The 25,874-nt window shown below is 32.7% G+C and overlaps 3 protein-coding genes across 4 annotated transcripts; 1 reads left to right on the top strand and 2 right to left on the bottom strand.

Moving 5' to 3' along the window:
• Positions 1-5,542: 5,542 nt before the first annotated feature.
• LOC122606893 (probable serine/threonine-protein kinase PBL8) lies at positions 5,543-10,035 on the top strand. Its single transcript, XM_043779780.1, has 6 exons — positions 5,543-5,796; positions 6,365-6,708; positions 6,839-6,974; positions 7,798-7,934; positions 8,036-8,159; positions 9,242-10,035. Exons 1-6 carry the CDS (start codon positions 5,730-5,732, stop codon positions 9,709-9,711), a joined length of 1,278 nt encoding a protein of 425 aa, XP_043635715.1. The 5' UTR covers positions 5,543-5,729; the 3' UTR covers positions 9,712-10,035.
• A 578-nt stretch (positions 10,036-10,613) lies between these two features.
• Positions 10,614-17,353, bottom strand: LOC122606959 (ethanolamine-phosphate cytidylyltransferase). The gene is made up of 9 exons (XM_043779863.1): positions 16,947-17,353; positions 14,563-14,798; positions 13,778-13,959; positions 13,620-13,691; positions 13,468-13,535; positions 12,470-12,590; positions 11,874-11,939; positions 11,654-11,776; positions 10,614-10,989 (listed from the first exon to the last, which is right to left on the bottom strand). The coding sequence occupies exons 1-9, from the start codon at positions 17,255-17,257 to the stop codon at positions 10,918-10,920; spliced, it is 1,251 nt and encodes a 416-aa protein (XP_043635798.1). The 5' UTR covers positions 17,258-17,353; the 3' UTR covers positions 10,614-10,917.
• Positions 17,354-18,284: 931 nt separating this feature from the next.
• On the bottom strand, positions 18,285-24,295 carry LOC122607805 (probable galacturonosyltransferase 7). 2 transcript variants are annotated; one of them, XM_043780855.1, is made up of 8 exons: positions 24,110-24,295; positions 23,221-23,294; positions 22,795-22,854; positions 21,550-21,595; positions 21,111-21,435; positions 20,639-20,990; positions 19,824-20,345; positions 18,285-19,024 (listed from the first exon to the last, which is right to left on the bottom strand). In XM_043780855.1, the coding sequence occupies exons 1-8, from the start codon at positions 24,270-24,272 to the stop codon at positions 18,761-18,763; spliced, it is 1,806 nt and encodes a 601-aa protein (XP_043636790.1). In that variant the 5' UTR covers positions 24,273-24,295; the 3' UTR covers positions 18,285-18,760. The 2 variants fall into 2 exon arrangements, with proteins under 2 accessions (XP_043636790.1, XP_043636791.1); XM_043780856.1 differs by lacking the exon at positions 24,110-24,295 and having other exon boundaries at positions 22,772-22,854; positions 23,221-23,258.
• Between the last annotated feature and the right edge of the window lie 1,579 nt (positions 24,296-25,874).

The raw sequence follows: 25,874 nt of genomic DNA, 5'->3' as shown, positions 1-25,874 counted from the left end.
ATTATTATTATGTTAAAGTTATTATTAATGATACACATGCAAAATGCTCCTTTATGATTATTAATTATTATTATGTTAAAGTTATTATTAATGATACACAGTTATAGTTTATTTTAATTTGTAGCTTAATTATTAGTTTTCCTTTTAATTTGTAGCTTAAGTAAAAGAAAATAATTATTAGTTTGTGTATTTTATAAGATTTTTAATAATGATTTTTATTCTTAAATAGTACTCCTCCGTCCCAATTTAAATGTCACGTTGACTAACTTTGACCGTAAATAACTTTGTTTGTGTCATGTAACACTTGATATAAAATATATGAATGGATTGAGTTTTTAATGTACTTTTCGTTCATATAAGTTTCATCAACTACTATATAGTACAAATAAAGTTATTTACGGTCACAGTTTGTCAACTTGACATTTAAATTGGGACGGAGGGAGTATTACTTAACATTTGATACTAAGTAATAATTTTCATAAAGATTTCATACTCTTGAATTTGAAGGTGTAGAGCAAATGAAAAGCTAATTGTCTCATATCCATTTAAACCTGTAAATATATTATTATGATTATAACTTTTTTCCCTATTCTTGTGTATATTTTATCAGTTTTGTTCATATATATGATATATAGTCAATGTTAAAGTACTTTATTGCTTCGTGTTTAATTATTATTGCATTATTTGATTCAGTATTTTTTCATATGTAAGAATAAAACAAACATGCAATTATTCCTTTAGTGCACATTATTAATTAGCAAAATTTGTTTTAAAATGTCCGGGTTGAACCCGAATTATTTAGCTAGTTAGTGAATAAATGAGCTGAGTTTAAGTAATTAAGATTAGAATAATTATATATAAATCTAGTTATGGTATTCTAATTTTGCGTGATGTTGATATCCACTTCGCCGGTCTCACAAATATGCATAATTGCATCTCCATTTTCATTCATTCGTTTAAGATCGAATGCGTACATCATTACCGAAAACTTTATATGTTTATTCATTTATTTATTTTGCTTTTATGTTTATTCTAGATCTATATAATTCTATGGTACTAGCACCTAAAGATTTCATATATACCATCCCTGCTCACTGAATCACCCAATTCATGGTACTATTATAAATCAACTATTAATATTAATTTAGGTAGCTTAGCTTTTTCAATGGGCTTAGTTGTTTTTTTTTTAATGGTGTAAAGCTTGATCCAAGATAACACAAAAACAAGATAACATAATTCGTTCATATTTGAATACGATTATTGGTTAGTGATAGCTAACCGTAGGCACTTTTTAAGAGGAGAGGTTATATTTTTGTCACACAATTTAATAAATTTATTACTTACAACTATGTATTGATATACTTGTGCTAACATGCTATAAAACTTAATATTATAAATTTATCAAATTATATGATACAATCATCTCCCTTTTAAGAGGAGGGTCCTTGCCCAACCCAAAATTCAAGAACTAATATGTAACTTAGCATAAGATTATAGAACTAACATGTATTATAGCTAAAAATTTACAGTTTGGCTCTTTAAAAATGAGTAATACGCTTTCGTCCCCAATATAATTGTGTGAGTTGAACCGATGGTGATAACTACATGAAGGAGAGAGGCTAGCTAACACGAATAGCCAATACTAAAAAATGTGATTTTTAAAGTGTCTTTTATGTTCTCATAACATTTAATTTTATTTTTTTTACCCAAAATAAATGTGTATATATATATATATATATGATGTATTGTCTATTAATATGATAGAAGAATATATTAGAAGAAGAAAACAAGCAAAGAATATATTCACATCTTCACAAGCTTTAGTTTTGATGATAAAAGGAGAAAACACATTTGTCCACTAAAAGCAAAAGAATCAAATATTGAAACTCAACGAAAAGGATGTCTTACAACCGTTACATGCAATAGAATCCATTCCTTCTCTTTTCAATATCTAAACATAAAAAGAGACGAATATATGGTATGTGCATTATGGATCTAAATATCTAATTACGATCTTATAGAAATTTTGTTTACACATTAGACTAAACAACTACATTTTGTATATATGTTCATGAACTACATATATACATTGTTGCCTCCGGACGTGTTGGTCTACACGTGTTACTGAGTTGATTGAAAATGGGGCAATTGTATATGTTCTTTCTACAATATGATATCAATTGTTCGATCTTTGTGGTCGACAACAAGCTATTTTTTGCCGTTCAATCAACTTGATTTATCTCTCACATGTTAGGCTTAGAGCAGTTTGACATGAACCAGTCAGGGTGTCTGAAATACTCCTTTCCATACATACATTGTCTAATATTTATTTCTTTCCTTAATTACTTTTGAAAAATGTTAATTAGGATTGTAGTTAAACACGTACATATGAGTATCAGACCCTAGAGCTGTATTTAACAAAACCCGTTACATTTATATATTTATTTGTTGCTTATCATATGTTTAGTCAAGTTAACCTTTAATTAATTAAAAAAACCCATAGTAGTAAACTGAATAAAAGTCTAAATGTCTACTTTGAGTGCTTTTCCCACCAAAATAAAAGTCTAAAAGAAATATAAAAGTCACTATAAATTCAACTATATTAAGTGGTTGCTCAATCCTCTTAATAACTTTATAATTAGAGAATGGTTGAGTCAACTTACTCCAGTACCAAGAGGTCACAACAATTATTTCACTCACTTTGGTGAATTAATATATGATGAAGAATAAAAAAGTATGTTTTTTTTTTTTCAAATATAAGAATATTATTTAATGGTAAGTATCAGATAGATTTCAAATTAAAATTTTGCAGGAGTCAACTATTTGACACGTATTAAGAACTAAAAAGATTAGCAGAAGCATAAACTCAATTACAGCATATGTAGATTCTAATTTCCAAGCCAAAATTTTACAGGAGCTTACGCCCTACTGCTACAAATTCCAAAGTACATTTAGAAAATATTGACTAGTCCAAAAGCATGGGATCGAATGGGCTGTGAGAAAACAGGCTCAACTAATAGAGATCTAGCAAAGTTTGGCCCAACGAAGAATGGGATCCAAGTTTTTTTGTACGACCTTATATAGTTATATCCATTATATTATGGCTCATTATTCATTTTTTAAGATTTTAATAGAAAAAAAGTTGTTAAAAGCTCTGATGTTCTTATTTATTTGGTTTTGAATAAGAAATATAATTTTTCAACAATTCAACAATGATATCCAATCTTGTGAAAGCATATAGGAAACTCTTTATTAAAGGATCAATCTTAATGAAAGCTTTTTCTTGTCAACCTGATATTGGGTTCTATTTGTGGGTTGATTTGGGACTTTTGGTTATGTGTATCATTTTTGTTTAGGTTCCAAATGAGGACACGAGGTTGATCTTTTATTTCCCGAACATATTTTTTGACTTTCTGTTACCAAACAATGATATTTTTCTTTAGGTAACACAGCAAATTAAAGGTAGTTATATTTGATGATATTTTTCTTTAGGTAACACTGCAAATTAAAGGTAGTTATAGTTGTTTCAATGCAGTTTCCCACATTATAAATCAACCAAAGACAATTAAAAGTCATTGATATACATTAACATGTTACCCGCATAATACGGCGACGGTCGTTAGTGGTGGTGGCCTGACGAGTGGTGGCGGTGTGGTTATTATTATAAAAATAACTAATGTAAAGGGGTAGTGTAGTTATTTTAGGACTTGATGTGTCTATATTGTAAATTATTACATTAAAGATATTATATGTATATTGAGTTTAAATGTTTAAATTAATGAATAAAAGAGAAAAAATTAATCAATTTATTAGGGTAGAAAGATATTTTCCCATGAAGATATTTTTATGAGACAAAGTATTAAAAATTGTTAGGAGAGAGAAGGTGTGATAATTTTTATAAAATAGTATAGATATAGAGTGTTGATTCTGTAATACAATATATTATATGTGTATACAATATATTATATGTGTATAGAAACTTTGAAAATTATCATCGATTTTGATACTACTGATTATAAATCTATAACCCATGGAAAATAAAACTCGCAGATAATAGCCAATAATAAAAGCTTTAACCCCGTGCCATACTATAGATCGGGTCGGGTTAATTCGAACTAACATTAAACTAATATTTAGACTGGTGTGGACTTGATCAAGCGCAATAGAATGAAGCTCAAGTTTCACACACCAAACCAAAAATGAGTTTCGAGCTTAGACTAATCATCTCTAGTGGAGGGAATTGAATGAACCATATCCCACGGTATACACATTAATCTATTTGGTGTACTTTTATGTGTGAAAGTTGGTGTACTTTTAATGTGAAAAACGATATCCCCTTGAAACCTTGATAATGAACAAGAAAACAATAGAATATGAACTAGTTCAATCCAAAAAAGAAAGAAAACAAGTCACTCCTTTCTCCAACTTGTAAACCCATGTTTTGTCAACTCTCATGTGACTAAAAAGAAAAAAAAATATACTTTAAATGATTATAATAGTTCACACATATAAAAGAAGAAGATAAGAATGGTTGGAACTAATTTTAACGTGACTATATGTACATACATTATATTACTAACACGATATCTACGTAATATATGTACATATATTATATTTTTAACACAATATCTACGTAATACAAGTGTGTTGGTGGCGATGACGACAACTGGTAGTAATGGTAACGACGTCAAATAGTCTAGGTAATTGATGTAAAAGGTTAATAAATATATATATATATATATTTTAAAGAAATACGTATACTACAAATATATTCATATAATGATATTATCTATATCTACTTTTAACATTTAACAATTCATCAAAACCTTATTACATCAATAATCTACATTACTCGCCACAACCGTCACCACCATTAGTCGTCACTGCCTCCATCGCCGCGCAGCAACACCACCCATCACCTCTACCACCGCCGTTGCCATTAGATCACCACCACCGCCGTCACTACCACCATCACACAGCAGCATCGCATGGGTATCGTTCGAGTATGTCTAAGATACATTTATACTTTTATACTACGAGTACTATATAAATATTATACCACTCATCATGAAAGTTTAAAAAATAGGAAATACGAACTGACAAAACTACTCTTAATGAGTTAAATTAGTACTATCCTTAATATTAAGTTACACAATCTATCTCATGTATTGTAAAAAATCCTACCACCACTATCACCATTTTGTCACCGTTATCACACTACCGCATTACGTAGATACTTTTATCATAATTTACAATTGGATAACGATAAATATGTCTAAAAGTATGCATATTACATTTAAGTTTTGACACATAATTTCACATCCTTTATTTCATAATCTTTAGCGTTAAATTTGTCATATATGAATCTCTACTTATTAGGGCATACTTTGAAGCCAAATCATTTTCCTTTACAATTTATATATACAAGTTAATTAATGCAAATGTATAAAAGAAAAAAGTGATACGATATCACCTCCTTTATGGAAAAAAAAAAGTGATACTAATCTCAACCCTCAAACGAATTAGACTGAGCTGGCGAAAAGAACACAATAACTAACATTATACTGACTGACTGCGTGTCGGATTTCGGGAATCACACCAAACACACCCCCCCACCCCTCCTTCACACCATATATCACTCACTCACACTATATATCTATCTCTATCTCTATATATTTTTTCATTCACATAAACACCAGCATTTTAATTCTAATTTATTACAAAAAAAAATGGGGAATTGCGGCACTCGCGAAGAATCCGCTGTTGCTACCAATGCTCATAATCATAATCATCAAGGTATGTATCTATACACACACACACACACACACATAAACTGTTGTTTGATAGATCTAGGGCTCACATTTTGATTGTTCATTTCATAATTGATTGTTTTGTTAGAATTTAGCACTTTTATTTTTATTTTACGTGTTTATAATTTGATTAATTTTTTTAATTTCATTTCGCGGATTCGGTTAACAAGTAGAAAAAGTAAATATTTTAACCGAACCGTAGGCTATATTTATCGAAATTCTTATTTATTTTATAAAAAAATGTATGTATTATACTATTACTACATTTGTTATTTGTATGTATGAAATGATAGAAATTTTAAGTTTCGATTGTTCGGTGTATTTGAGTTTTCATGACTTGTGAACCGATTATGAAGTGGCACGTGTTTTATTGACGTGATAACTTATGTCACGTTAGTAAAAAGACTGGTTATCGGTGACATGTCACATGTTATGATTATCGTTTTTTGGAGATTTTAGGTTTTACTTGTCGTCCTGTTTAAAATTTGACCTGTATTTGTGTTTGTAATTGATTAATGATAACTAAATTATCTTGATTTGAAATTAACGTGCAGGTAATCAGTTAAAAGCGAACTCTGGTAAAAGTCAGGGTTTGGAGAAGAAATATAGTCGGTCAAATTCAAATATGAGTGATCCGTACACACCTCGTAACAACGTGAACATTATCGAAGATTTGAGAAATAATTCTCTGTTGTATACTCATGTTATTGCGTTCACGTTGTTTGAGCTTGAAACCATTACTAAAAGCTTTAGGTCTGATTACATTTTGGGGCAGGGTGGTTTTGGAACTGTTTATAAAGGTTATATAGATGAGAATGTGAGAGTTGGTCTTAAATCTCTGCCGGTTGCTGTTAAGGTTCTGAATAAGGAAGGTCTTCAAGGCCACAGAGAATGGCTTGTGAGTACCGATAGCTTTTGTATCAACTTTCTTGATGATATTTCTTTTTTTGTTAACTTTTTTGCTTTTGTGCATTATATGTTTCAATGGGTATGTAGAATTGAATTGGCCTTATGTCATTGTATTGCAGACAGAAGTTAATTTCCTTGGTCAGCTCAGACATCCAAATTTGGTGAAGTTAATAGGATATTGTTGTGAGGATGATCACAGGTTGCTTGTCTATGAGTTCATGTTTCGGGGAAGCCTTGAGAATCACTTGTTTCGTAGTATGCACCCTTGTTCATTCCCTATGCCTTTTTTTTGTTTAACTTAACTAGTTATTACTGTTCTTCCTTTCATGCTAGTGTTTATACATGTTTCAATATGGTAAAAAATAGTAATTGTTATATTAAAGTATTGTGATTGTAGTCATGATAGAAGTAGGAAGACCTGAGTACAAGACTCACACTTGACCTAGTAGTAGCTCTGCATTCCTTCTTATTCTTAGCATTAGAGACTCGTGTTTTTGTTAACCTTGACCGAATACCCTTGTCATTTGTACATATAAAACATCTGATTATCCAATGCGTAGTGATTTTCTTTAAGACAAGGACTGGAATAACTCTGTTCATACACATATACCTATCAGGCCTTTTTAATTACTGTAAATATGTGTTTTATACTAGAAAGGGTTCTTTCTTGATGGACTTTTTAGATCACGGAGGTGACAATAATTTGTTGTCTTAAACTTATGAAAGAAGTGATAAGCTAAACTACTTTGTTGTTGAGTTCTGTGCCAATGACCATATGCAAAAGTGTACAAGTTTGGAGTACACTATGATTGTTTAGCTTTAAAAAAATGGAAAAACTATTGATGTCAGTTGATATTGAAAATTTGCAAATTGACATTCTTAGGTTGTATTATGAAAAATTATCTTAATACTATAGTAACACCATATATACCTTTCTGTCATACCATCATACTTTATTGTTTTCCTTGAAGATGCTATCATTATTCAACTAGTTTCTTTGTTTGCATCTAATTGTGGATCCAAGTAAGTCTAACATCATGTGATCCTAGATCCTTATTCATTTTCGCATATTTTACAGAAGCATCTGTACCATTACCATGGTCAACAAGAATGATGATTGCTTATGGAGCAGCAAAAGGTCTTGCCTTCCTACACAATGCTGAGCGACCTGTAATTTATAGGGACTTCAAAACTTCAAACATATTATTGGATTCGGTATGTTTATGTGACCATCTATGTTTTTCCTACACTTTGGTTCTTCTGTTTTACATTAAATGTTTCAAGAAGTTATAATGTTGGTAACATGTATGAACCAGGATTATACAGCTAAGCTATCTGATTTTGGGCTTGCAAAAGCTGGTCCTCAAGGAGATCAGACTCATGTATCTACTAGGGTTATGGGTACCTATGGTTATGCTGCTCCTGAATATGTTATGACTGGTATAAATTTTAACGTTGATGTTTTGTATGTCCTTACTTCGGCAATATGATATTTACATTTGCTTCTATTTTTAGTCAGTAACATAATAGTCAATCAAATAACTGCTATCTGAGTAACTTCCTCATGAATGTATGGTTCTAAACACAAAATGGGACAATAAAAGCAAATCATGATAGTAATGGTTGAGAGAAGCAGGTTTCTTTGTGGTTTATTAGCTTATATTAATATAATTGATAACTGATGCTTAAGGAAATTTATAGGAAGTTTATCCTAGTTATATGTGAAGAACATACTCTTAGTAAAGTTTTCCTTTATAATTGATCATGGTATATTACACCATTAGTTTGATTAGTTAATAAAGACATTTTTAATATCACACTTAAGCAAAAAAGTCATTTACGTTAGAAACTTAGAATGTAGATACTTATCATAGTTGAAAATATGAAATTACCAATATAAGTAATGGATAGCAGATTACGTCATAGATTACGAGAAATTTAAACATTAAGTTCCAGTGTTCAAATATGTAAATTAAGTTAAAAGATTCAACCAACTGGATTTTATTTATTCACACAATTGTTATACTCTTAGTTAAGAGGGGATATTTCATTCCTTCTATGACAGGCTGGGTCAGTTTGGTTATCCTTTGTGGCTAACAGTCTAACTCTTTAAACTTAGAAAAAACCATGGCGCAAGAGGAAACAGGTCAAATGGCTAAAAAGTGCCAATGACATAAACATGTGTTTGTATTACAGCCTCCAAAATTGCTTTATTCCTAACTTTTAGATTGCTATTATAATGAAAGTTGTTATCACTGTTAAGGTATTAACTATCTATGAAACTGGAAAATAGTCCTAAATAATTCGTCACCCAATCAACCGAATGCAACCCAACCCTCTATAAAAATGTTTCTGTTTGACCTGAATCCTTTTCACTCGTTACCCAATATATACTCTTTATACCTACTTAAATGCTCTTTAAAACGTTCATTGTAAATTTTGACCAATTTATTGCGTCTCTTATGGTACATTCATATGCTGTTTAAAATAAACCTGACTCAGGATTTTGGTATGCTGAACAGGACATCTTACTGTAAGGAGTGATGTTTACAGCTTCGGGGTCGTTCTTTTGGAGTTGTTGACAGGAAGGAAGTCAGTGGATAAGACGAGACCCAGCAAAGAACAGAGTTTGGTGGACTGGGCTCGGCCCAAACTGAAGGACAAGAACAAAATGCTGCTAATTATGGACCCGAGACTAGAAGATCAATACTCACTTAGGGCAGCTCAGAAAGCTTGCAGTTTGGCTTATTATTGCTTAAGCAGTAATGCAAAAGCAAGACCATTAATGACTGATGTCGTTGAGACTTTAGAGCCTCTACAAAACAGCAGTAGCTCAGTTCCATTATCGCCCCTGATCCGTGGCGGCAGTGGTGGTCACTCAGATTTCCAGGCAGGTCATAGGTTTGTTCGAACTGTAGGAAGTGGTGGTGGATGTCGATCAAGAAACCCAAGCCGGTCTCCTGGAATTCCCGCAGCCTGTAGGGTTAGATGAGGAATATGAAGCACAAGTTAGTTTTGCTTTGTTGAATGATTTAGGGGAAGGAGGTGAGTTTACTTGCTGCATACATACATTTTAGTTGCAAGTTTGTAGATATTCTGATCATCTTGTGCAGGTTTTTGGTTTGTCAACCTGTGTACTTTTTTTAAAGTTTTAGACCAGGTGGCTTACTAGCAGTTTTTTTTTTTTATATATATTTTTATTTTAACTTCATTAGTGGAAAATTAGTTGATCACAGTGTGATAATGGTGGGTATATTTGAACCTTTAATTCAATTTGATTGAGATTTAATTCTGGCCTGGAAATGTTATAATGTTGTGGCATGGCATAAATGCATTGTGTTATAGGTAGAGTTTTATTAATGATAACTTTTAAATTAAGTCTTTAACAGTATGGTATCAATATTAATGAAGACACTAACCTCATTTTAATGACAACCATCAACCTCATTTTTATGTCGTCACCAAGATTGTCAGCTATCTTCCTCGTGGGTCGGGAGTGGGGGAAGTAAATGGTAATCAAAGATGTTTGGAAGTGGACATCTCACATCTCTTGATTTTGTTCTTGTAATTATCTTATTAGGAAGGTTAAAGAAGATATGTTAAAGAGGACGTACAGAACCTGATATCTATGAAGATGTAAGAAGTATAGACTCAAGATATTCTACGTACTTTATAGTGATTTGAAGTGATGTATGTTATTATGAATTTTATGCTATTCATATTATGATTTTAGAACAGCAGCTACTCTATGCACGTTAATTGAAAAAATTATATACAGTTTATTCAAATCGATCTGTTTTAGCTCACACATAAATTTACCCAATTTGACACATTGTTCAGCCCATCTGACACCCCAATTTTGCCACATGTATTGTTACCAGCAAAGAGTAGCAGAACTTATAATGGCAGAAGTTGCCTAGTTATCATATTCATTAAAAGACATTAATAACATGAAGACATAGGTTTATTTGGTTAATGCTATTACAAAAACAACACCAGCGGTGGGGATTAGAAAACAAATTTTTAGCCCCTTGAAACACCTTGAAAAAATCTACATAAATCCTAGATGCAGTTAAGTCAAGCTTCAACTGCCAATCTCCTAACAACAAGAAAACAAAATTGTTTCGGCAAGATGAGCTTTTCACTACTCAGCTACATACAGATCTTTTAAAATCCGATTTTCATGTGTATGTTTATATCAATCACCTGCCACATAACTCTTAGCCTCATAGTACCTTCTCTCACTTTCTCCCTTCCTTTCGTTACGTTTCTGAACCACCAAAAAAAGATATAAGTACACAGCATAAACCAATTCAAGCTTTTATAACTCTATGAGCTTTTTGAAACTAATATTCAAATAATCAGATGCAATAATGTGGTGTAGCCTTGTAGGTTACAGTATCTGGAACATGCTGCTGCCATTTGAAGGCATGACAACTTTTAAACTGCTTGCTAAATTCACAAGTAATGACAAGACCAATTATATCTATTAACAGATATCTAACTCTATAATTGATATAATCTAGAACTTTAACATATATAATTCCAACTATTATCTCTTTCTTAATTCTTAAACAATCAGAAATGCAGATGTGAAGCATTTAAATAAGGTAAAAAGATAAATTGCCCTTGAAGGAATCAGTGCAGCGAATATGGAATTTAATTATTTGACCCGCAAAATATTGGACGATCATGATCAGATGACTTTTCTACGGACAGTTAAAAAAGATTATCATGAATTCAAGTGGGCAATAATTAAATAAATCAAATTGATATCACACATGAGACACCCAAACTCCCACAAAAATAAGGTTGTAAGCTCAGTCTCCTGAATCACTGCAAGGTATACAGTGACAGAAACCTACCGTTGCTTTAAATAAGGTTTTGTGGAACATAAAGATTATGGAAAAGCATTTCATGTCAAGTAAAAGAACCTGATAAGCCTCGTGATTAGATACAATCCTCTTTATAATTGTGCTAGTAGTGATGTCCAGAGGACTTTCCAACACTTTGAATATATCCATACTTCTTGGAACATCATACGGATCGCGATTATCCTGTGAGGTGAGCCACAGATTATGTCAATGTAGGAGAGCAAGAAAATGTTTGAAACAAAAAGAAGACAATGCTATCAATTATAAACTTTAAGCATACCTTTTCAAAATCATCATCTTCTGCCACCGTCCCATGGACAACCAAAGAGATATTAAAGGTTGTGATCTGCATCATTTGATTTAGAATATCAGCTGTCAAAACTTCAATATTAGACACGAGACAAGCTAAAGTGCGTAACACTGGTTAAAGGAGCATCAGCCAGGATTTCAACCCTGGCCTACTCTTTTATGTTACCTACCCCCACCACTAGGAATTTTTTGACTACTAATACCTAATACCCACAAACTGAGGGAAGCGAAAATCAAAATATAAACTACAATCTTGCAGTTGGTTACACACCAAAAAAGCGTAAGGAGGTGAAAAGGGTAAAGGAAATCAAGATCATTATATCAATAAGTGATAATGTGACCTTTTAGTGATGTAAGTCAATTGATATTATATCTTGTTAATGAAGCAAGCAAATAGCATCGGAGTACCATATATATGCGTAAAGGTATGGGCCTAAAAATATATCTGATCCATTCATTAATTGACTCATGGTTTATGTTCTTTTCTCCCCCCATCAGGCACATCTTTTAGCAAGTGATTAATACACATGAATCATTTTTCAAACTTCAAATTATGATGCCACTCACCATATCCTTCGAAACCTCCCATGGAGCACCAATAATCACCTCATCCACATACCGACATGCCAAAACACTCAGGCTCCGTTCATGGAGATTCATGATTGGACGGTGCACTCCTCTATTGGCACTGAAGCAGCAATTAAACAACAACAAAAAAAAAAAGAAATGAATAATCAGTTAAGTTATAAAATTATCAAGAAAAAAGATGACAAGACAGATTATGGATCAGAACAGCTTCTAGGTTAAAAAGGGTCGCGTCAAGTTGGGTTAATCCACAAAAAGTTTTTGAGTTTTTCGTCCATTCTTTAAAAAAGTTGTAGATGTAATGTGCCATTATATTCTATTATCATGTTTGGCTTGCAGAAATGACACAAGTTTTAAATGCGTTGTTTGACATACTTGAGTAGACTGACGTAATTTGGTAAACAAGAAATAAAATTGTACTTTCAAGAAAAAAAGGTTCAGATGTAGAGTTACTCAATATTTTAAAGTTTCTTCAGACATTTTCCTTTTAATAATGTTGAAACTTTATTATACATTGTACTCCAGGAAATGCATAGGACAAAGCATTCTTTATCTGCCGCTTTTCATAAATTCTGTTTTCCACATTAGCAATAATTTTCATACCATCTGTAGATAAAGTGTTATTTCCTTCAGTTGTGACATAATTTAACCAAAATAAGTGATCCTCCTATTTACAATGAAAAAAGAGTTAAATAAAGGATCACCAAATATAAACTTTTCATACTGCATCATAATATCTCCAACACCACATGTTTCACCCACATATCCATTCCCTGAATACAAACCCTATATTTTAGCTCATTTTTATTTTTCTGAACTTCATCGCTACGTATGGTAGGTCCTGAGACTAGTTTCAGTTTTAGCCCTAAATATTGGTAATATTTGTATGCTTGATAACAACTGAGAGACTGTGTAATAATCAATACTTTGTACTCCGTATTACGAAGTATCATTATTATTACTACTTTATTAGTTATTACCTCACAGTTTGATCTGTGTGAATCCCAACAAGTAAAAAATCTCCAAGCCCACGAGCAAGTCTTAAGATCTGTGAAAAGACATAATTGGAGGGTTTAAAAACCTAAAACCACTAATTTTAAATTACTTACACAAACTACAGTTATGAGCCTACCTCCACATGTCCAGCATGGAATAGATCAAATGCACCATCTATATAAACTATGCGAGAATTAGGTCCAGCTGCCTGAATAAACAGCAGTATGAGCATGATTATGTGATAACTTAAAACGAAAACATATCCATCATCTAACATGCATTAACATTTAGCACCTTTTCATTAGAAAATTGAACAATCCTGCGAGATGTTGGAAGAAAATGAGACACACGAGTTCCGCTACCAGAGCCACCATCATCATACTTCTGGTTGTGGCCAGAGCTAAATTGTCTTTGTAAGGAAGCATGACTTGGACTCTCACAACTGGTCCTCTCCCTTACACAAAGAAGCATCCGTCCTATATTTGTCACATTCCCAAACAATTCAAAAATACAATCGGTTAAAGATGAGTCATTTGTTTCAGAACTTGGGCAATGTGTCAAAATGGATTCACATGAAATCCAATAATTTTAAGAGCCGGTCAAAAAGGCTCAGATAAAGTTAGTCCAATCCGCAAATACTTTCATTGTCCATTTTGTTGACTAATTAGATAGCTATTTGTCATATTTGGTTAAAAATAATATCTTTATAGCAAAATGAGCAACTCTATCTAATGAAGCCATTTAGACTGTTTTATGCATTTGAATACACCTCCAATGAGTTTTGAACGTTTTCCTAGTAATTAGATATTCTAGCTTGACCCAGATACCCAATTGATTCATTAGAGATGAAACATAACACAGATCAACTGATTCATAAATAAAGAGACACCTCTACTTAAATTTCACCAGCAAGTAAACTCAAATTCCTTATTGCCGAACTGGAAGACCTTATTCAAGGGTTCCAGTTTCTCCAACTTTTGCATAACATAAAGTGCAAGTCATTTTCATCATGGTATTTCTTGAATATAATCAGATTCTAATCTATAAACCTAGGGATTAAGATAAAGAATAATGCATACCAACAATGTCTGTGCTTGATACGCCTTCTGTTCGCTTAATCTGCTTATAGCGGCCAGCTTTTTTCGCAAGGGCATATGCATCAGTTCCATCAGGGAGAATGCATGGATCATCTCCATGAATAATATAATCTATATTATATTCATCAAACAGCTTCCTCATGAACTCTTCAGTTATAGCATAAGGTGCATCAGGGATAACTTCATCAACCCACTTCACAGCACTCACCATAAGCATCCTGATACCAGGAAACCAAAGTGAAACATTATTCGTGATACTATAATCAATATAACCATTTATAGTTTTAACATACCGATGTGCATACTACTAATTTCTCTATATTTATTTAAGAGATTCAAGGGTACTATAGCACGTAAATAGAGATTTTAATAACAGAAAAAAGAAAATAAAACCAGAAGAACCACAATGGAAAGGCACAACAGAGTTGTAAAGCAAATAACTTTTTTGTAGTTCAATAGGCAAGAACATTGACAATTCAAGGTGGGTATTGTGAGTTTGAGCACCATCAGCCCTTTTTGCTAGTATATTACGCCTCTGCTGCCCATTTTACACTGTCATTTTGGTATTAGTCAACAAAACCCATGGTATTTGTCTATGTGCATTGTCAATACTCACAACTCACAACTAAAACTTCAGAACCTATCACACTTCATCAAACTCTAATCCTAGATTCCTAGCCTTACCAAATTTGGTCACATGAGCACATCATCAAACATTGATCCTAGCGGTCTAGCCTCGCCAAATGATGAGATGTAAGCATATCATTAAGCACCAACCGAGCCTTACCTAGTTAGGCCACATTGACACAACAGTACTCTTAGCCCTAAAATCTCATCGGGGCAAGAAAAGTGTATTGGTGTTTCTACATCACAGTTTTTAATCACGTGACATTCAGCCTGTAGCTAGCAAGATAGCATTAAAAAAGCCTCATCAGCTTGTGTTTAATCATATTCTAGCTTTCCTAGAAGTTTCCTAGCCCATATCATTCCACAACACAGTCTCTGTTGTTTACAGCCCTGTACTTCGATTACAAGATGATGTGTTGTTTCTAACTTTTCCAAGATACTAGATTACCCCCGACAAATACAAAATTCCGCATAGTTGATCCCCTGAATAAGATATGCCAGATATCCTAACATCTTTTTCCTCAATATATGCACCTACTAAGCAGTATCTTGCCATCTTGAAATTCATCCTAATCTGAATAAAGTATCCCTAAGCCTGGCGTATGCGTCTAAATACCTTAAAGGGCAATCATGAACTAGTTCAAGATACTAACAGGGAATGATATATCTTATCCCGAAACTGCTATATACTTCAACTTCCCGACATGTATATCACAGGAAAAAGTTATCCTAAAGTAAGCATGTAAAATCATAAAGTAGATTGATACCTAGAAACATGAGTAACTGAACAAGAACCACGATCATGTAGAGGTAGAACCTACTCATTTCTTGCCTAGATAAGAAGTGGGTGTGTTAGAGCTTTATGAACAGCTCAAAACTAATAAACATAGAGCCTACCCCTCACCTCAAACATTACAAGAGGATGTGCTTATCTTACATCATATCGCTAAGCAGGAAATCACCATAAAATGTCGTTATTTACTAAAATTATATAGCTATGTAGTAGCACACTTGCATAATCATAGACCCCTAAAGTTCAAAGTCTTAATCATAATGTCAAACATATTCCAATAGTATTCGAGATCTTTAAACACACTACTCACGTGTTTAAGTTCAAGTTTAACCTACTCTTTCCACTCTACTAAATGTATGTAAATTAAACAAAAGTACAACATATCATCAAATATACACATGCTCAAGCTCCATAAACTCGTCTCATAGTTACATCTGGAATTAGCAATGATATGATCAGATGGACCTACTATATAGCTCATAAAACACAATTAACCTATGTTGTTTATATCGATTAGCTCGTCCAACTTAAACTAACTAAACTGCTTCCCCAAATATTAACTTTTTTAAGCTTGGCTCATAAAACTAATCTAGCAACATGCCTAATATAAATTAATTAAGTAAACACTCAACATTTTCATACATCTCAATATTGAACAATATATTGAACTTTTGAGCTCTGCTGGTAAAACTAATTGAGCAGCAAATTTTATCTCGGCTCGATCTACACAAACTCTTCATTTCTAAACTCGATAACACAGCTAAGCTAAAACCTAAAATCTGGAGATCAAAATCAACATTTTCACACATCTCAAAATATAATTCTACAAAAAGGCATTACATCACATTACACATAATTATATCAACATCAATCTCATATATAACCTAATTCCATAAGAAACATTATATATATAATCATGAGAATAAATTATATATTATATATAAACCTTTCATGAAGAGGTGTAACAGGTGGTCCTTTATTATCAGTAATTTCAGAATCACTAACAACGCCAACAATTAATTGATCTCCAAGTGCACGCGCTTGTCTTAGCGCGTTACAATGTCCATAATGCATCATATCAAAACAACCGTCCATATACACGCGTATCGGCCTTTTCTTCTTCTTTTTTCCTATTAAATTTATTTCCGGCCAACCGGTGCGTAACGCCACCGCCAATGATATCCCGGCCACTAATCCTCCGATCAACCATGTCGTTAGAAACCGTTTCGAGTATTCTGCACCACCATCTGAAACCATTTTTTGTTTCTATTCAGAGATAGAGATAATTTCTGTATCTATCTGTTTTTTGTTGTGTGTAGTTGTTTCTATTTTCTCTTTTTAGTTTGTGGTGTGGCTTTATTTTTTTATTCTTTTTACTTTTGTATTTCTTTTTATTATATTCTCTCTTTGCTTTTGGATATATGCCCAAAAATGTATGTAAAAGTGTTTTTTTTCTTGAACAGCAAAGTCTTTTTTATGTAAAAGTTTAAAGATTCAAATTCAAACAAGAATTATAAGTTTTACCCTGATTTAATTCGATGCAAATCAAAAAAAATTCTTAACGGAGTTTGACATATTACATATCCTCTCTTGAAATCAAGATTATTAAAGTTGGTGTCGCTTTTAAATTGAACAAAATTTTTATTTTTATTTCTTACCAAAGTATGTGCCAACAGGTGTTTATAATTTTTTTCGTTTCCAACAAAAATTAAAATTAAATTTAGATTTAAATAAGATATACGAGTAGTTGTGTCCACTATTAAATGACACCAAACTTTTTTTGGGCATTTTTTAGACTAAACGGAACAAAGCATTCAATTTCACTTTTTCCCTCTCGGAACGCTCCGGAACAGTGCCCCGAGGGGTGTTCTATGTCAAAACCCAGCAGATGGCGTGAGAAAATTGACGGAGCAAACTTGGCGTGCTTGTGTGGACCAGCAAAAGTAAAACACGCCTCATAAGAGGAGGTCTTGCTCCGGAGAGCCTTAACCATATATGAGATGTTATAACTTATAAGGATATCCTTCCCTTTTTAATTATTGTAACATATATTGAAAGGAAAATTGGCAGGTTATAAATACACTAATCACTTTTTACCTTTAGTGTATCAGACTAATATTTACTGTATTACACAATTAAAAAAAACAGAACCTCTCGCAAACAAGCATGATAATCACCACATTGGCGATATGCCAAAGTGGCACACATGAAAGTCTCCATCGAGGCATGGAATATCCAAACAGTGGGCTCTGAAAGGTGCAAGGAAACATAAAGAAGGCATCAATTCTGAACCAAAATTTCCAGTTTCTAAGTACCTTATGCCTGGTGTATTACAACAATGAACTTTACCAATAATAACTAAAAGCCCTTGAAGGTGAAAAACTTACATCTTCTAAAGTAACTGAATTATTTGCTATCCTTTGATCACCATATCCCTAATAACATATGAATACACACAGACTCTAGCGAAATAAATACTATAACAATCGTGAAAAACGAAACAAGTAAAGAATGCAGGGTAATCACTTGCCTACCTACTTTTACACCAAACAAAAAAAAGGTAGAAAGCAGTTCTTCGTTTTTTTCAACCCCAACTGCAATCTCTTGATCATGAACAGATGAAGAAATTGGACCAATTGTAGTCCAAATTACTAGAAATACACGCAGATTCATCATTTGCAGATCCTTGCCCTCTGGAAACCAAGTCCAGAAAAACTTTGCTCTTCCATTTTAAGAAATGTAAACATCATATTTTAGTAATTACGGATTCACATTGCAATCAGTCAAAAAATGATTATCAAGGTTCAGATACTTTCTCCAATGAACTTTATACGGTGAAATGCCGAGTTCAAGCCAGGGTTTCATGTTGCCATTGAAGTGTAATACAGCTGCTTTGTTAATAGCTTCTTTACTAATACCATAATTATGACCCAATCCAGACAACACCCACGTGTTATCAAGAGCAACAAGTAACCCTTGAAATGTGAGCATTGCTGCTCGTATTGTAGTTGCTTCGCTCGGTTTCTGTTCACAAATGAAAGGTGCCAATCAGTCAATGCATATTCTTAGCACACGGTATAGCCAATAGAGGTGGCTAATTTGACCATTCCAATTATAAATGGGTGTCGATAGGGGTTATCTTTATCCCTAACTGTTCCAACTTCCAATTCCAACAAGTAAAAATAAGAAAACAAATATTAAACGTAATGTGTCGAATGAATCAAGATTTACCCAAAAGTGTAGCTTAATGTAGAACAATATCAAACTTCCTACTCATTTAACTCAAATTATAAGTGTGACAAATTAGGCGGGGCATGCAAATCGATTAAAAATACCAGTGGGCTCATAACATTTTCGGTCAAAAACTTTCTGAATTTTTATGAACTAGTGATTAAAAAAAAACTCTTATTTCAATAATAATCAGACGAGTTATATAAAATGATTAAGGTTCATAGATTCAAAAGACACTTGAGGCAACTTTTAACGTGTTCGACGCATTGTCCTTTGTGGCTACTTTTGTCCATTTTCTCCATCCATTAAAAAATAAAACATAACCCGAATCGACTTGTTTACAAGTGTATGACCAATATGGCCTCCTCTAACTATAAACAAGCTTATCCATAATTAGTGAAAAAGTAATTAAAGAAACAATTCCGAAGATATTTTTGCTTTTTTTTTTTGTCTATTTGACCCACAAAGATGAAACAAACCCTAAATCGACCCATTTATAAGTATATGGGCCCAAATGGCAACCTCAAATTGTGAGCAAGTATCTGTGATATGTGCAAGAGTAAATAACGAAATAAGTCAGAAGTTAACTCACCTGTTGCACCAAGCTTTGATACTTTCTAGTGACGTCTCGGTCCTTCCACCGAACCAAATCGATTATGTTCAACCCTGACATCCATGTACAAGAATTTGCATCATAATTTTCCTTCCCCATATAACCTTTAAGTGCACCCAATCTCACAGTGCACAACTGCAACGCACCAATAACTTTCCCATTCATGTCAAGACTCCACAACTCTGACAAATCACGCTGGACAACAATGTCATCATCAAGAACAACAATTTTCTTCAACGTTGGGAATATCATAGGAAGTGCATAGTGCCAATGAGAAAACACTGAGATGTATTCAGTTCTACTTTCAGAAGCAGATAGAAAAGAGACACGTAATTCTTGGGGCATTGACAAATGAGAAAACAGATGGCCTTCTATGTTGAGATCTTCAATGTTCAACACTTGAACTGTCGCATCTTTGTAAGAATTGGTATAGAACCACATTTTCATGGAAAAGAAACTCTGCTTATCTGTCAATACATGAAACACCTGCTTCCTACTGGCCTGAAAATAATACTAATGAGTCCCTAATATAGAAAGACATTTCTTAATAGAGGTGGCCACTTCAATCAATTTACTTCTGAATGTATCAATGTGGGGAATATTTATAGCCAATAGCTTAAATCATTTATTCAAATTTTGCAACCATATTGACACGGTGACTATTTAATAAACCTTAGAGAAATAGTGTTCCTGGTCAACCCGGCCCAACCTGTTTTCACCCATTACCTAACCTGGCCCGCCTACTTTGCCACCTGTTATAAGTTGATGAAAGAAAAAGTTGTTAGCGAACATACTCTTGCATTCATTACAGTCGAATTGATTACTACAGAAGACGCAAGAACGTTGCTGGAAAACATAACATAGTGATGCAGGTTCGGATTCAAAAAACTCTCTGACTGATCAGCATCAATAGGAGTAGCTTTAAAATACTCGACAGTTAGTCGCATTGACAGGCAATGGAGACTCTTTGGGGTAGTTTGGACTGCAAGTTGGTAAAGAAAAGCACTCTGCTTCATATGGAAGTTGGCTTCATCTTCTGTAAGATCAACCAACTGTCTTAATTTTTTGTCAACATTGTTACACTCAACTATAGCTAATTTTGCTTTGGCAATTGTAGCTTCCATCTTTTGCAACTTCTTCTCGACCCTGACAACACCCACAACCTTATTTATGATATTTATGGATATTATAACATACAAATACAATATTACAGGGTGGTAACAACAGAATAAGATAAAAAAGAAGACACTAGTCTTAACAGCTTACTGGGGAGGAAGATCTGGATCGGAGGAACTTTCGCTGAGGATTCGCTCAAATTCTTGTATATTTTGCTTCATTTCTTGCGTAAATTGGTCAAGGTGGGGAACCTTTGCAATACTGGGATAGTATGCCCGAGCCACGTAAAGCTGGTCTTTCATTTTTCTCACTAAATAATCTTTCATTTTTTCCCTATGTTGTCGACGCCATAAGCAATAGCTTCCAAATTTTAATTCACACATTTTATCACTCTCAACAATGACTTGAAGAGCTTTAAAGTCTTCAGGTGGGGAACTAGGGGGTGGCTTTATTACTGGTTTAGGCACAACAAAACCTGCAGATATTTCAAAGATGCATAAACAGCGATGTCTATGGTGTCAGAAAAGCCTTGAAGAACCAAAATGATTGAGAAAGATATAATGAACACATTCTAGAAACAATTATCTACCAGTAGTTTTGTTTTCAGCTTCCTTGACAGAATCCCTTACAAAACCCTAATATAAAAGAAACATGCATGATAGTGAGATAAACAAGAATCGGTAAATGTAGCACAGGCATACCCATCTGTGCCCCTATTTAAAGTAAGCATATACGCAAATAAATATAACTAAATAAAAAGTAAGTTTAAAGGTCAGGTCATGCAAGAACTTTCAAAATGTCAAACATGTGCACAAAAAATAACAACAAATCAGTCGGAGGTTTTTTATCCATAAGAGGGCCCACTTACAACTAACCAATGTCACGGAGGTAAGAACATAGGTGGCTCTTTAGATATGGAACAGGGAAAACTATGGTGGATAAACCATCACATCAAAAAAAACATAAGATCTATTGAGCATCAGGCACAAGCTCAAACTAAGGCAGCAGACTAAGAAGATTGAACCACCTAATAAAAAATGGAAGAACTCACGGATGCTGTTATTTACCTAGCATTATACTACAATCCTTTGTAAGCTTGAGGATTAAGATGGCAGATTGATCGTACAATTATGATGTAAAACAGTAAAAGAGATCAAATTGATATCACTTATAAGTTATAATTTGTTTGGCATGACCTAATATCTTGCTAAATGCTGACATATTGATACTACAATCTTTCATGAGTAAATAACTAAAGTCACGCATTAATTGTACAACAATAGCTTGATGATGCAAAATGATATATATTTATCCCACTAATGCTTTGTCTGACAGACTGTCACAATATATTTGTTAGATGCTGACATAACCTCTAGTCAACTTCATAGTTATCCCAGGTTGAGCGTATGGAAAACACAACCAAGCACGGGGTAAAAGTAAAGTTAGGAGCTGCAAACCTAAAGGTCCTAAATACTCCTAGTTACATAACTATTTGGGTCTTTTCATAGAAATGTATGTTGGCCAATGATAAGGCAACAGGCATCTAAACAACCATTATAAAACCACAGGTAGCAATAAATTTCCAGTTTAGAAGTTATTCAGCTATATGATAGGACGGGACATAATATTGAAGTTTATGTGCTTAACACTTGCTCTCGGCTATAATACCTTGAATAACCATGCTTAGGAATACCGCAAGCCCTTAAGCAAAAAACTTGGCATTTTAGCATGATTATTAATATCTACAATAAGGCAGGCATAGGTGTATTGCCTACAGCTTAATACTAATAGTACAAAAGTTGAGTCTTAACCATCAAAGCAGTATGCAATGAACCTTTGGAAGAGTCGGTCCGAGATTTTTCAAAAGTCCATCTACACGTGATGATAGCCCTCCCTGCACATATACATAACTAGTCTTAATACCCGTATGATATACGGATTGACTTACTTAGATTTTCGTTGAAACTGAAAGTAGAAAATGACGATGGAATTGATAGCTATGGTAACTATATTAGCCTATTAGGTATTTATATCCATATATATGTTAATTAAAATACTAATTATTTATGGTATCTAAAAAATATGATTCTTAAATATAGATTAAAAGGGATACGTGTCATTTAAATTAAGTGCCACTAGTCGATCAAAGGATGCCTGTAAGTATTCGAAGAAATACATCATCTTACTTCTTAAAGCCATATGATAACTAAAGTTAAATTTGTAAAATGTTACTTTAACAAATGTGAGAACAAGACATTACTTTAACTGACGGTGAATCATCTAAAGTAGCATCATTTCTTGATGAAGCAGAACTCCTTCGCTCAGTAGCATACCCTGTCAAATGAACCCACATCCAAATAAAATTTATACTCACAGTGCACACTCTAATCATTACAAATTTAAACCATGATAATTCACTCCATACTAAAACAAAACAAAAAACAAAAAAAAACTATGTCAAGTACCTAATCAAATGCAATACAAAAATGATTACTACATAAACAAATCACAACAGCTTAGATCTAAGTATTAAACTTACAGAATCACAGTCTCATTATGCAGTCATACTATATTGAAGTGCGTACACAGGCGCATATATAATTGATGTATAAATTGTACCAGTTTAGATCTTAGTAACAAACTCACAGAACCACAGTCTACAAATGCCATATCCAAAATGAGTGTACACTCTCTCTCTCTCTCTCTCACACACACACACACATAATCGATAAATCTTAACAATTTAGATCTGAGTAACAAACTTGCAGAAGCACACTCTACCAATGCAGACGTAATATATCAAAATCGAGTGTATATACACACAGACACACCTACTGAGTATACATAAAAATCACAAGAATCCAGATCTGAGTAACAAACTCTCAGAACTACAAATGCAGTTATCCTATATTCCTATATCTAAATTGAATGTATATATTATATCATACACACACACACACACACACACATATATATAATCATTTAATCACTACACTGGATCCAAAATATTTAGGGCAAATCACATTAAATCGCTAACAGAATTACAACGAAAACAGATCTAATCAATCAATTAATAAATCTAGGGCAAAAACAATAATTAATTAATGATAAAATTATATTATATACATATATATGTATGTATATATTACCTGAGTGAAATCCGTTATGAAGACCGAGTAAGAAAGCAAGAGGAACAAGCATTGAGAGTAAAACAAGGCCTAAAACTGCGATTACAAGCCAACTCCATCTTTTCTTTCCCGGCGGCATAGTGGTGGTTGTATTGTTGTATGTATAGATTGTACCACCCTTCATGATGATGAGTGTGTATTATCTCCATATCTATATGCTTACAGTTTACTTATATTTATTGTGGTTTTTTTAGTGATAGATTACTATTAAGTTTATCTACTTTATGATAATAACCCTTTATGTTTGTTTGTTTACATATATTTCCCCATGTTTGTATTTTGTGAATATACGTGAAATACGATTTGTTTATTAATAACCGACATTTTTAGAAGATACACCGTAAAAATGTTTGAAATTATTTGTGCCTTTGCATAAAAGAAAAATTTTTGTGCTAATAATGGCCGTAGAAGATGATAAAAAGATAATAATAAATGATACATTACATATAAAAAGTCTATTTTTGAATTTACGAGGTCTTAAGACCCGTGCGTTGCACGTCCAGGATGGATTATATTGTTTTTGTGTAATACTTGTATTTAAAAAGTATTGTTTTGATTGGTAGTGTGTGGTTTAAAAATGATATATAATAACACGGCTGTGTGTAAAAACGTTACGGGGTATTAACTTGATGTTGTATATCATAAGTTTAATTACTTATTTTTTCATATGTCATCATCTAATAGTTTTAAGGTGAATTTTAGGTTAATTTATATCATTTTCATTTATATAATGTTTGTTACTTCCATACTATGTACAAACATGTTGTTACTAATAATTAATTAAGTTAATAAGTATTTATTACTTATTTTGGAAAAGCATGTAATACGTTAGTTGGTGTATATTTCTTATAGATTGTTTTTTAGTGTAATATTTACATGTACATATATATGAATAAAATAACATCTAAATATATGGTAGCAATTGAGAATTAGTTAGTCTTTTTCACATTTCATTCTTTCAACATCCTAATCATCCACAATAGTAAGGTCAATGGAATTTTAAAACTTCACATTAAATCACACTTACATGGATAATCAATTATCAACTCTTCCAATAATGTACATACTCACTAATAAATAATCACATAACAAATCAAGAATTTAATACTCATGACATTTGTAAATCATGAAATTAGAGCTATAACAACAATTATGAAAAGAGATTATTTTAGTTTTAGAGTTGATTCATGTAACATCCAAATTTTTTTTAGGTCAATGAAAATTAACCTTTATTATAATTTTGACATTAAAATAGTTTCCTAGTATTTTATTTTTGAGAACATACGTCTGATAAGTTTATTTTGTACAGTTGCATGGCGGGTCGATATTTAACAACCCTAACCTGGTTTTTTCTGGTAAATCTCGTGTTAAGTTTCGGTTTAGGTCGAGTATTAACAACCTTAATGTATATCAAATCTACTCTATATATGTTACATCCTAAAATATACAATTGTTAATAGTAACTCTTAAGATTATTCTCGATTTCCTGCTAATTAATTTCATCCTTTTGTACTATAAGACGTAAATTTCCTGCAATATATGATAATATATAAAAGTTTATTGTGTGACCCGTTCAACAACCGGATATTAATCTAGTTATTTAATTAATCTAGCGTACTCCGTAGCCAAAGTCGAATACAATACAAATCTAAATTCTGGAAAAATTTCAATGACTCCAATATGTACGTAACATATATTTAAAAAATGCTAAAAAAATTACATGTCA

Source organism: Erigeron canadensis, chromosome 7 (assembly GCF_010389155.1).
Source record: "Erigeron canadensis isolate Cc75 chromosome 7, C_canadensis_v1, whole genome shotgun sequence".
Taxonomy (NCBI): domain Eukaryota; kingdom Viridiplantae; phylum Streptophyta; class Magnoliopsida; order Asterales; family Asteraceae; genus Erigeron; species Erigeron canadensis.
The sequence above is the reverse complement of the archived record's forward strand: the minus strand, read 5'-3'. Positions and strand labels throughout refer to the sequence as shown.